The sequence below is a fragment of the Crotalus tigris genome, unplaced genomic scaffold (genome assembly GCF_016545835.1).
Source record: "Crotalus tigris isolate CLP2741 ecotype Arizona unplaced genomic scaffold, ASM1654583v1 scf7180000017764.6130737, whole genome shotgun sequence".
NCBI lineage: Eukaryota > Metazoa > Chordata > Lepidosauria > Squamata > Viperidae > Crotalus > Crotalus tigris.
Window position 1 is genome coordinate 5,358,381 of NW_024096618.1, and position 12,178 is coordinate 5,370,558.

General features: G+C 40.8%; 1 protein-coding gene across 3 annotated transcripts in view; it reads right to left on the reverse strand.

Annotated features, from left to right (window-relative positions):
• Positions 1–239: 239 nt before the first annotated feature.
• SHISAL1 (shisa like 1) overlaps positions 240–12,178 on the reverse strand; it is a 104,860-nt gene continuing 92,921 nt past the window's right edge. For all 3 annotated transcript variants that reach the window (XM_039341365.1, XM_039341364.1, XM_039341363.1), the window contains one exon: positions 240–3,574. In XM_039341365.1, coding sequence (XP_039197299.1) covers position 3,574 — 1 coding nt within the window. In that variant the 3' untranslated portion in view covers positions 240–3,573. The remainder of the gene's footprint in view (positions 3,575–12,178) is intronic.

The following is a 12,178-nucleotide window of genomic DNA, read 5'->3' on the forward strand; positions in this document are numbered from 1 at the left end:
CTGTGGGTTGGGGCCCCATTTGGGGTCAAATGACCATTTCACGGGGGTCGCCAAACAACGCAATCCGCCATTTTTCCCCCCTTTTCCTTAGCTGTGCTACTCCCTTTTATTCTATTGGCTTTTGAAAGCCAATAGAATAGACTCTCTTGAATAGAGTCTAATTCTATTGGCTTTCAAAAGCCAATAGGAATTGTCCAGGCTGTCTCTGCCCTGCTGAGCCCGCCAAAAGTCCCATTCTGCAAACGGTGTGGCACCAGTTGAGTAGTCCTCGACTTACGACCGGTTGGGGGGGGTCGCGGCATTAAAAAGATTGAGAACCACTGTACTAGAAGTACAAGCTGGGTTTCGAAGAGGCAGAGGAGATCAAAATTGCTAACAATTGCCAGATTATGGATAAAGCAAGGGCGTTTCAGAAAAAAGATCTACTTCTGCTTCATGGATTATGTTAAAGCCTTTGATTGTATAGATCAGACATGTCAAACTCACGACGTCATGTGACGTCACGCAACATATCGGGACGGTTTTGCCATTGCCAGCAATGGGGTGGCCGCAGTTTCCGGATGATGCATCCGGCCTGTGGGCTGGCAGTTTGACACCCCTGGTGTAGATCATGACAAATTGTGGCAAGTTCTTAAAGAGATGGGCGTACCAAGTTATCTTACCTGTCACCCGAGAAACCTGTATGGGGTTCAAGAAGCAACAGTTAGAGCTGGATATGGAACAACTGATTGGCTCAAAACAGAGAAAGGATGATAACAAGGTTGCTATTGTCTCCCTCCTTATTTAACTTATATGCAGAGTACATCACGCAAAATGCTAGACTGGATGAATCACAAGCTGGAATTAAGATAGTTGGGAGAAATATCAACAGCCTCAGATATGCAGGCAATACAACTCTAATGGAAGAAAGTGAAGAGGGACTAAGCCTTTTGATGACAGTGAAAGAGGAGAATGCAAAAGTTGGCTTGAAACTCAACATTAAAAAAACTAAGATCGTGGCATCTGGTTCCATCACTTCCTGGCAAATGGAAGGCAAAGAAATGGAAGCAGTGACAGATTTTATTTTGTTGGGCTCCAAGATCACTGTACATAGCAACTGCAGCCAGGAAATTAAAAGACACTTACTTCTTGAGAGGAAAGCCTAGATAGCATATTAAAAAGCAGAGACATCACCTTGCTGACAAAGGTCTGTGTAGCCAAAACTATAGTTTTCCCAGTAGTAATGTATGGCTTTGAGAGTTGGGTCATAAGCAAAGCTGAGCACCAAAGAATTGATGCTTTTGAATTGTGGTGTTGGGGAAGATTTTTGAGAGTCCCTTGGACTGTAAGAATATCAAGTCAATTCTAAAGGATATCAAATCTGATTATTCTTCGGAAGAACAGATACTGAAACTAAAGCTCAAATCCTTTGGCCACCAAATGAAAAGATTGGACTCACTGGAGAAGACCCTGATACTGAGAAAGATTGAAGGCAAAAGGAGAAGGGGACAACAGAGGATGAGATGGTTAGATAATGTCATCAATACAATGAACATGAATTTGGGCAAACTCCAGAAGACAGTGCAGGTATGGCCCATGGGGTTGCAAAGAGTCAGACATGATTTAGGGACTGAACAACAACAACAACATTTCAGGCTGTCAACTCTGAAGTGCAGGAGTTGGTTTAGAAATCTGTGATGGTATTTGTTCTTACATCTCTAAGTTGTTTAATTTTTAACACTAAGTCAAATGATGGGAAATATTTGCAACTCCTAGCAAGCCAAGTTGTTTAAAGTGATCTGCATCACTTAAATTAATTAAAGAGACTCAACTCATGTATAACTTTAAATCTATTTGAATTCTAAAGGAATATTAATGGAAAAATCCCAGTAACACAACCACACATGCAGGTCAGATCATCAAACTGTATAATCCATTAACCATATGGAAGTTGATGTAATCTCCACTTGTTTTTCCTTCTGCTGCAGATCCTTAGTTTCAGGGCATTTCTTTGCACTGGTCTGAAAATGTGACCACTGCATTTCTCAGAAAATATTGACAATGGGGTAAATAAAGCATCCATGGGGAGGGACCATCCTAGGAACCTACCAAGTCCCTTTATGGAGAGATGGAATATGCAGGAGCACTGCTCAAGCCTTGCTGCTACAAGAGTTGGGAAATACGCAGTACCTTGAGGACAGAAATAACTCTCCTCTAGTTATTTCAGGATCCTTGCAAGGAATGGAGAAGCAAGATAATCTGAACAAGCTGTTTCAGCTTGAAGGCAGGACTGCTGCACGAGAAGGGGCAATATAACATTCTGATGTTCACTTTGTGAGGAGGAACTGCCTGATCTTTGTGTGCAAGGCAAGATGTCTCCATGAAAGAAATTTTACCTTCTTTTTACATTACTTTACATTCTTTCCTGGTTCTACCCAAAGTATATACAATGTGTGTATGTGTGTAATTCTAGTTTACATTCCTTTTCCATCAGCTATTCTGCAGAAAATTGGTCAATGTTTTCAGCACAAATGCCAAAGGACAAGAGGCTTATACCGACAGGAAAAAAATATTTCCAGTAAAAACCTAACAATAATCTGCTAAACTGAATTGCTCTTCCGATAGTTATTAAATTGCTCTATAGAAATGGTGGAGCCTAATGGAATTTTGTAACAACAAACCATCAGCTATGCTCTTTCTTCAGATGATATTCCTTTCCTTAATCAACTTATTTCAGAATGCACAAAGCTTGCCCTCAATCCTGAACCTTAACCAAGGAATCCTCATGGTTCTCTTAACATCAGCAGGGTTCCTGAGGGATTATCAGTAATTATTAAGATTAGCCATTAGGCAAAGGCTAGCTTACATGAACAAATGAGATAATGGCCTGATTGGACAGGTAGAAGCTGTTTTATTGCTTTCACTTATTACAAGTGTTTCCATTTTTCTTTGATTTTTCCAATTTGGGGCCAGGATAAAGAGATGCTCTTTTCCCAATTCCCCATCTCCACAAGTAAGAGAGGCCACTTTGGTGTGTTCAGAAACTGAAATGTGAAGCTGCTACTTTTTCGCCCATTAAAATGATACTCTTTTCCCATTTCAAATTATAGCTTTTCTCTCACCTGTCTCCCAAAGAAGGAAATCCATGAGGACAAAGAGATTAAGCCAACCCATATTGTGACAATATTCACTAGATAACTTTTGGGGAAAAGTCACATTCTTATTTTGATCCTTACTTGTTGGCTTAAATGAGATTTAACAAATGGGGGAGAAAAATAAGTGTATCGGCCAACAGTTGGTGTTGTAGTATATTTTTCATCCCAGGTTGGATTTCCATGGACTTGGTCTTCCCTCAGATTCTTTCTTCTTTCAGGATGGATGTCCTGGGTTTCCAAGATATCATTTAAGTAACATTGCCTCACCTTGATCTCCGGATACCATCACTTGCCATAGGGGAGATTCAAATAACCCATCTCCTTGGACTCATTTTCCTAATCGTTCACGAACTTTCCATTGTGCTTTTCAGATAAAGCTGCTTTTTCTGGGCTGTAATGTTACCTCTTCCATCTTGAGGCATGTCAAAATATTATCTTTTCTAGGAAAAAAAAAAAGAGAACATACTTTAAATAATCATTTGTGCCGTTGGTACTTAAAAAAAAATTCTCATTTTTACCCCCTAGACTTCTGGTTCTGATTTGCCACTGACAAAATGTAACTACAGATGTGAATATTCCTTGTTTGCTCATTCCCAATAACACATCACAGTTGCATATTTTATTTGCTTCCTTTGTTTACTTGGGAACAAGCCCCATTGAATTCAGTTTGTAATTCTTCTGAGTGGATTGGATATGACAGAATTTAAGTATGAACTGTTCTTTTTTATCTACCTTAACCAATTTTATCACTTCCCTGGCTTCCTAACAGTATTAAAAACAGCTAGATATAATGCATGGAAGGTAGAGCAAAATTAAAATTATCTGCCTACCTGCTTGTTGCCTTAGACATGAAAGACTCTAGATGGCTTCCAGAATAGATTTAAAAAATGAGATTAAAATAAAGAGACAAAATTCACAATCAAGGACATGGTACCATTAGGGAAAGGTAGCTAACAAACATAGCTCTCACCAGCTACCAGTAAGGACCAACTGATTCAGCCCCAAGGTCTGTAATCTGGAAACCATGAGGGTAAGTCTCTGTCTCTGTCTCTCTCGCTCTCTCTCCCGCTCTCTCTCTCTCCCTCCCTCCCTCCCCCCTCTCTCTCCCTCTCCCTCCCTCTCTCTCCCTCCCTCCCTCTCTGTGTCAGGTTAGACTGGAAAGTTAAAATCCATCCATCCATCAAAACTATTTCCTTATTATAATTTTCCAAAGCTACATAGACGTATCCTTGAAGTTACTAGAAGTCTTCACTTGAAGATTAACCAACCAGTTAAGTATTTCATGTGCCCCTCTGTTCTTCTCTGAAAGGCCATCTTTAAGATAAAAACATGCAAACTGTAGAAGGATATTGATGACTACCAGACAAGGGAACTTGGATCTCAAGGAGGAACTGAATTATGTTCTGAATAAGTATGGTGTAGACTTATCCAATGGAACACTTCTTGAGAACACCTTCCTAAAGGAAATTAAGGTGCTATATCATAGGTGAGTTCCACCCCACTACAATCTGAAGTGATATAGCTCATACCAGTTCCATAACAGAGAACAGCAAGAAGGAGCTGAGGTCCATACATCTTAAAAGTTGTTGAAGTTGAGAAACACTGGCTTAAGCAAACAAGCTACAATTAGGAACATAGTACCCAACTAGGATAAGAGAAAGGAAAAGGAAGAGCAAGAAAGAGGGTTTAAAATATTGTATTTTGTTTACAGAAGGAGATGAAAATTCCTTATATCAATTTAAATTTTTTTTTCAAACATAACATTTTAAAGAGCGGGACATTAACAGTTCCCTGGTGAAAAAAAAGTACAATCTTTAATGTAAAAATCCATTCTAGAGAAGTACTCCACAGGGCATCTTGGGGAGCCAAAAAAATCAAGATGGTAGCCACAACTGTGTGAATGATGCCCCACCTCTTTAGGGTGACACATGACATGGTAACAGAAGTCCCAAAGGTATACAAGTTGGTGTTGTGATACAAGGGGCATTCCTTGTCATGTTCTGCAGAGGATCATGTCCTAAGGATTATATAGGTACATCTCACCTGACAATAATTAGGAATTTCTGTTGCTTCATAAATGCTGTAATGATTTCATGACGATTGACATCGAGGTCAACTGTAGAATTGCCAAGGCAAGTTCTGCATTTGGCAGATTGCAGACTAACGTGTGGGACCGCCGTGGAATAAGTCTTGCTACCAAGCTTAAAGTTTACCAGGCAGTAGTGCTAACTACTCTATTGTATGCTAGTGAGACCTGGACAGTGTACAGGAGGCATGTTAGGCAACTGAACTACTTCCACATGACTTGCCTTTGTAGAATTCTGAGGATCCGGTGCCAGGATAAGATACCAGCCACAGATGTCCTCTCCAGAGCAGGCCTACCATCAGTTTACACTCTGTTGATGAAAGCCCAGATGCACTGGGCAGGCCATGTTGTAAGGATGCCAGATCATCGCATCCCTAAACAGCTCTTCTATGGTGAGCTGTCTCAAGGAAAGCGATCGCATGGGGGACAAAAGAAGCGATACAAAGACACGTTGAAAGCCTCTCTTAAGTCCCTGGATATTAACACCATCTCTTGGGAACTTCTGGCGCATGATCGACCAACATGGCGCACCTTGGTGTACCAGGGTTGCCAGACATATGAACACAGAAGGACAATCTTGGCACAAGAAAAGCGAGCACTCTGCAAACCCAGAGCTGCAAATGCTGAAGTAACAGTGTCTACATTTCTTTGTTCAGTATGTGGCAGAACATTCCGTGCTAACATCGGTCTTATTAGCCGCCTACGGACATATCGTTGATGGCTCATAACCCACAAGATGTCAAGGTCTTCATCGAAATCGATGGACGAACAACCAAGATGAGGGGATAAAAGGAAAACTCATCAAATTTGCAGACAACTCCAAGCTATTGGGCATAGGCAACACTCCAGAAGATAGACTTAAGATTCAGGATTTCAACAGATTTGAACACTGAGTCCTATCTAACAAAGTGAGAAAAGTAAGGTTTTTACATTTAGGCAAAACTTCGCAAATATACATGTATGGAATAGGTGGCACCTGGCTCAATAATGATAACCATGAGAGGGATCTAGAAGTCTGAGTGGACAACCACTTAAATATGAGCCAGCAGTGTGCTGCAGTCCAGACTTCAAAAGGGATGTTGCTGCACTCTAGGAATTGTTTCCAAGCAAACTGCGTAAACTTTCTTCTCCCAGATTGCCCAACACATTTCCACCTTGGAAAGTTTGCACAAGGTGTATGCACAGGGTTGTAACTTCCCTTGCGAGTTTGTTTGGAGGAGCACAGCCCCCACTGCCACATTGCTGGTGTCTGCCTGAATGACAAATAGTTTTTCCGGCTATGACACCACCAAAAGGGAGAATTGCAGGCACTTAATAATTACAGACAGGGAGCTGGGATCCTACAGCTCTTTCCTCATCAGCTAATCAGTTGATGTTCTTCAGGTTTTCTGGAGGACTTCCTATGGAAGGGCACCACAACCTGAACTTGGCTGCCCCAGCAACTCCAGAAAGATAAATCAACAAAACAGATTTTTCTCCCACTTGTATCATTCTGCACTCATATTCAAAGGACAGACTTTGGAAAGCAATTATTTTCACAACCTGAAGCAGTAGGAAGCTTACACCCAAAAGTGTATAAAAAAATGACCAGGCTGATTTGTTCACTTCATTTACATTTATACATTTATATTAAGGATGACCATCACCGACTGCTTCCTCTTTTCACATGTAAAGTGAAAATGAAGTTAACCAGTTCAGCTGTCTCTGAAGAGCTTTTGAAAGCAAATGACTAATGTTCTCTTTTTGAAATTCAGTGGTTGTTGGGTGTCTCTGAAGATGACTAGGCTGGTTTCCAGGTTTACTATCAAATTAAAACAAAACAAAACAAAACAGAGCAAAGCAAGAGTTTTCAAACAACTCCCAATTTATTATAATTGAACATCAGATGTTTAGATGCCTCAAAAAATATAATAAAAATCGACGTATGGGCTACACGGTGCTGAGAGCGCCTTTGATTCCATGGAAAGGATTCTGCTCATTGGTTTGGCAGAATGGAAGATGATGTTTTAATTAGCCTTCATGAAATTTGCTATTGCCAGTGCCCATTTGTGCACTAAATCTGTGGTGCCAGAGGGTTCGCAAAAGGCCTTTGCTGCAAAGATAATTTTGAGATGGGAAGCTGCTGGTGTTAAAATGATTCTATTTTTTGGTATGACGGCTTTAGATTTACATGTTTAAACAAAGAGGAGATTCTCAGTTATGCAACTTAAAAACACATTAAAAGTAGTTGAGCTTTCCTTCTCCAAAGAAATGTTCCAAAGTGTCTCTTTAGAAGCTGTAGGTTTTCTGTCCACTACAGAGTCATTAAATAAAATAAACCAGCTATGTGTTCTGAGATGCTCCTTTCCCAACTAACAAATGTAATTAAAAGAGATTAGCTTTTATTAAAAAGCTGCCTCTCATGAAACCTACGCAGCTTATAAGGAAATGTTAGTGCTCCAGGCACATTTTTTAATCACCACAGACACAACTCTCCTTCTACAATAACTTTTGACAATCTTTTAAGTGCACACAATCACAGATATGTGACTTATTTATTTATTCATTTTTTAATGTTGCCCATCTCCTGTACAAGGTGACTGGACTTATCCTATTTAACATCCTGAAGTAAGTAAGATACGGGTTTTTCAGAGCTTTCTATCTCTAATTAACCTCTAATAATCCAAAGACTTCTAGATTTGGTCTATATGGTAACTCTAACTTCAGGCCCCAACTTCATGTAAGTCTTCTCAGGATAAGATAAGATATTTTTAGTCATATTGAGATGTATGGTGAAATAAGATGAATACTTTATTCCAGTGTATCTCAATATTTGGCAACTTTAAGATACTGTATATGTAGACTAACAACCAGAAATCCTGAACCAGCATTGGAGTAGATGGTGAAATTGACAGCTTGATTAAAGAAAAAAAAATTGACCAATTTTATTTCTACTTGGAAACCACTTTTGGGTTTTTTTTTTTACAAGAAACTGAAAGAAATTAAATGTTGAGTTTGAGATTTAATTGTTGAAATTATTTGTAGACAAATGTTAATCTTAGCATAAGAGTTTGTGTTATTTTTTTTCTTCATATCTGTACCAAGGAAAGCCAGAAGTCATTCTTTCTTCTATTTTTATAGTTTTTCCTTTTTTTGTTGCACCTGTTCTTGTTTTTTTTCCTTTTTAAATTGTTTTTCTTGTCTAATTTTTAAATTTTCTGTTCTGAAAATCAATAATTAAAAAAGAGAAACACTTGCTTTATACTACTGTTGGTATTAATTAAACAGCATGACCTTGGAGTCAAATCTGGATGTGGGCTGTTGGATACAAAGCTAATCTTTTAGCACAGACCTATCAAACACAAGGCCCGGAGCCGGATGCGGCCCGCGAAGTGGTTTCATGTGGCCCACGAAGCCATCCTGGAAACAGTGAGGGAACGGCCCCCGCTGCCCTGGCCCAAGCCAGCTGGGAGCCAATGTACAATTTTGTGGTCGCCATCTATGCTGAAAGGCATTCAGTCTTAGCTGCACAAGGCCATCTAGAAAGAGTGAGGAACCATCTCCTGCTGTGTCGGCCCTGCCCCTTGGGTGCATGCTGGAGAGGTATCACCCTTTGTGAGGAATGAAGGAATGGACCATGCCTTAGCACTTGCCCCGGTCCCACCCCCTTCTGCCAGAGACCCTCAGATCTGTCCCACTCCTGCCCAGGCCTCCACAGGCACCCTTGACGTGAACCATGTAGAGCTGGCCATACCCACCCAGTAGGCCACACCCACCCAGTAGGCCGCACCCACCCAGCCCCCCGAGGGCAACCGCAATGCTGATGCGGCCCTCAATGAAATTGAGTTTGACACCCCTGATTTAGCACCTCTCAACTAAGGCTTCTATTTGATAAAACTCTGTTTCCATGATAATCTTACTTATCTAGAGATAGGGAAAGCTAAAGATAGAAGAAGCAAGATGGAACCATGAAAACACAGGCATGACAGCATCAACTCAAACATAACATATGGCTTTGCATCTGGTTATCATGCCGTGAATTCATAATTGGAGAATTTGTGAGATTATGTCATTGTCCACATTTCAACCTACGGATAATGCAGTCACTTGTTATGAATGCCACCGTCTCTGCTTTGTTTCAAAATTGTTGCATGACAGCGACAATTCCACCCCAACACCAGCAATGAGAATAACCCCCCCCAAACACACAATTCACTAAATACATTTATTTTAATAAATTGGAAATATAGCCTCCTCCTCTTTTGGTGACTAAGTTATCTGTCTGATTTTGAAGGGGACCAAAGAACTAATATCATCATTTTCTGAAGTTACATTTTGATGTCAACCACAGGACTGGAGTGGCATTAACTTCAAAAAACTACAACTTGGACAGGAGGAAATTTCCTCAAGAATATTTCAGGATGGAGACTAGATTAGAAAATGAAACAAAAATCATCTCAGGAGAAGGTAATTTGTTGTTGTTGTTAATTGCGAAGTCGTGTCCGACCCATAGCGACCCCATGGACAACGTTCCTCCAGGTCTTCCTGTCCTCTACCATCTTCTGGAGTCCATTTAAGTTCACACCTACTGCTTCAGTGACTCCATCCAGCCACTTCATTCTCTGTCGTCCCCTTCTTCTATTGCCCTCAATCTTTCCCAGCATTAGGCCCTTCTCCAGTGAGTCCCTCCTTCTCATTAGGTGGCCAAAGTATTTGAGTTTCAACTTCAGGATCTGGCCTTCTAAAGAGCAGTTGGGGTTGATCTCTTCTAGGACTGACCGGTTTGAATGCCTTGCAGTCCAAGGGATTCGCAGGAGTCTTCTCCAGCACCATAGTTCAAAGGAGAAGGTAATAGCAAGCCATTTTACCATTTGCCAGCAAACCACTTTACCACTGACAAAAAAACCCCTAACAGACATGTCCATGAAACCACCAGCAATCAACTCAACTCAACAGAGATGTGATTGGACCAGTAGCAGGAAAGACAAAATTATCTGCAACGTAACAATCACAACTGACCATGCCCAATTCTTTAGCAAGGCATAAGAGCCTTGCCTGAAGCTGCCAAATGTATTGATTGGCAAGAATTAAGAAAGACACATCTCATGTCTTGTGCATTTTCCAGAAGCTGATGATTTACAGCTCCCTTACAGAGAGAGCCAAGCTTTTATTGAGTCCAGTGCTAACTCCCATCTGCCATAACTGGCACTGGAACATGCTGCGATATAGTGGGGGATGGGGGGGGGAGAGGAAAAATGTGTCTAGGAGAGATTAGGTGGTAGTTCTTTCTCCAGGAAAAAAATGGCAACTTTCAATGGTTCTGCTAATGGGTGATTGTTGATGAGGTTTTTTTTTTTTAAGTTTTCCATCAGAAGGTTGATATTTTTACTTCTGAACAAAAGAATAGCAAGGCTCCAGAGATGACTAATTAATTTCATTCACCAGGCTGCATTATATGAAGGAACCACCACATTCTGTTACTGGTTTTGCTTCAGGGCATCATTTTTAAAACACAACAGAGCACGGAGTTCGATATAAACACTTGGGCAAACTAGGCCTTGCCTTGACGTTTGTCAGTTAGGGCTTTTCAAAGCTGATTTCACAGCAGAAATTCTTTCTGTAGGTTGTTTCTACAGGGATGGTGAGGCAGTTCAGGACTTGAAGAGGAACATGTCCACATAAACTTTCCTGGAGCAAAGAAGTCTCCATCTTCTGTAGCCAAATCCCTAGCAACGTTTCTGCCCCCTGCTTCTTTCTAGATGGGCCCCAGGTGGTGGCAGAATCTCCTTGCCTGGATTGATTTGGAAGGCTAAGTAGGAATACGTAGCCCTGATTAGTATTTGGATGGAAGATGGCCAGCCTTGAAGGCTACACTAGGAAGAAGACAATAGCGAACTACTTGAAGGTGAAACAGAGAGATGATTGGCAATTTTTATCTTACCTAGTAACAAAAGAAGTTGAATCATGACACACACACATACAACATGCATTAATGCATAATGATTGACACACATCCTGAAAACTTAAAACTTACAAAATAATAGCAGTTGCATTTGCTTAAAAACTTAACTGAATGGAAAGTGTTATAAATGTTCTTCCAAGGCATGACGGCTCTGTCATCAATGGAACAATTCAGCAAGGGGCAGTTTGAAAGCTATGGGTTCGGAGGGAAGAACATAGGCTGAACTGGCCGGTTCCAAGGACGTCATCCAATGAGGCTGCAGAAATACATAACCTTGGCTTTGCCAGGAAAATGCAGGGACTTTACAGTCAAGGGGGGGGGGCAAGCTTGGCTTGAGTTGAGACCCTTCTCAAGTGGGTAGAAAGCAAGAAGGGGGATTCATGTAGGGGAAGACCCTCTCTCTTGATGTGAGCCACCCTTTTGGCTTTATAGCACTAGAATGGAACTCATCCCCCCTTATCAATTCATTTTGGATGTGCATAAAAGCTTCCCATACAAGCAGCTCCATGATCAAATAAGGATTATCGTGTCTGTTGATGCTTCCACCCACGCTATGCATTTGTAAGTGCCGCAGGTGTTAACTTAAAAGTGCAAAACTCTGCATTGAAGTAAGAGCCAATTTTGGAATAGAAACTGAGACCCAAAATGGGAAATCTCAGGTTCAATACCCCATTGATGCAGGAATACTAAGTGCTTGTTCATTTTGAAATAAATATTGCTTTTGGGGGAAGGCAAAATAAGTAGTCACTGATATATTTATGCAGTGATTTTTCTAAGGCTTCAACCACTCCTCTCTTCCATAAAATAGGAAATGTGTTTCTTACGTGGTGGGGAGAGAGAGGGGGGAACACATCCTTTATTAAGACTACCAGAGTGCTTTGCAGTAGTATCACTAGATTAAATGAACCTCAAAAAGGATAGCAGAAAAGAATAAATTAAAACGTCTGGAAGTTTAGTCATGGCAAGTGGACCTTTTTTTTTTGTTTGTTTGAAATCTCTCACTGCTGATCCAAGTAA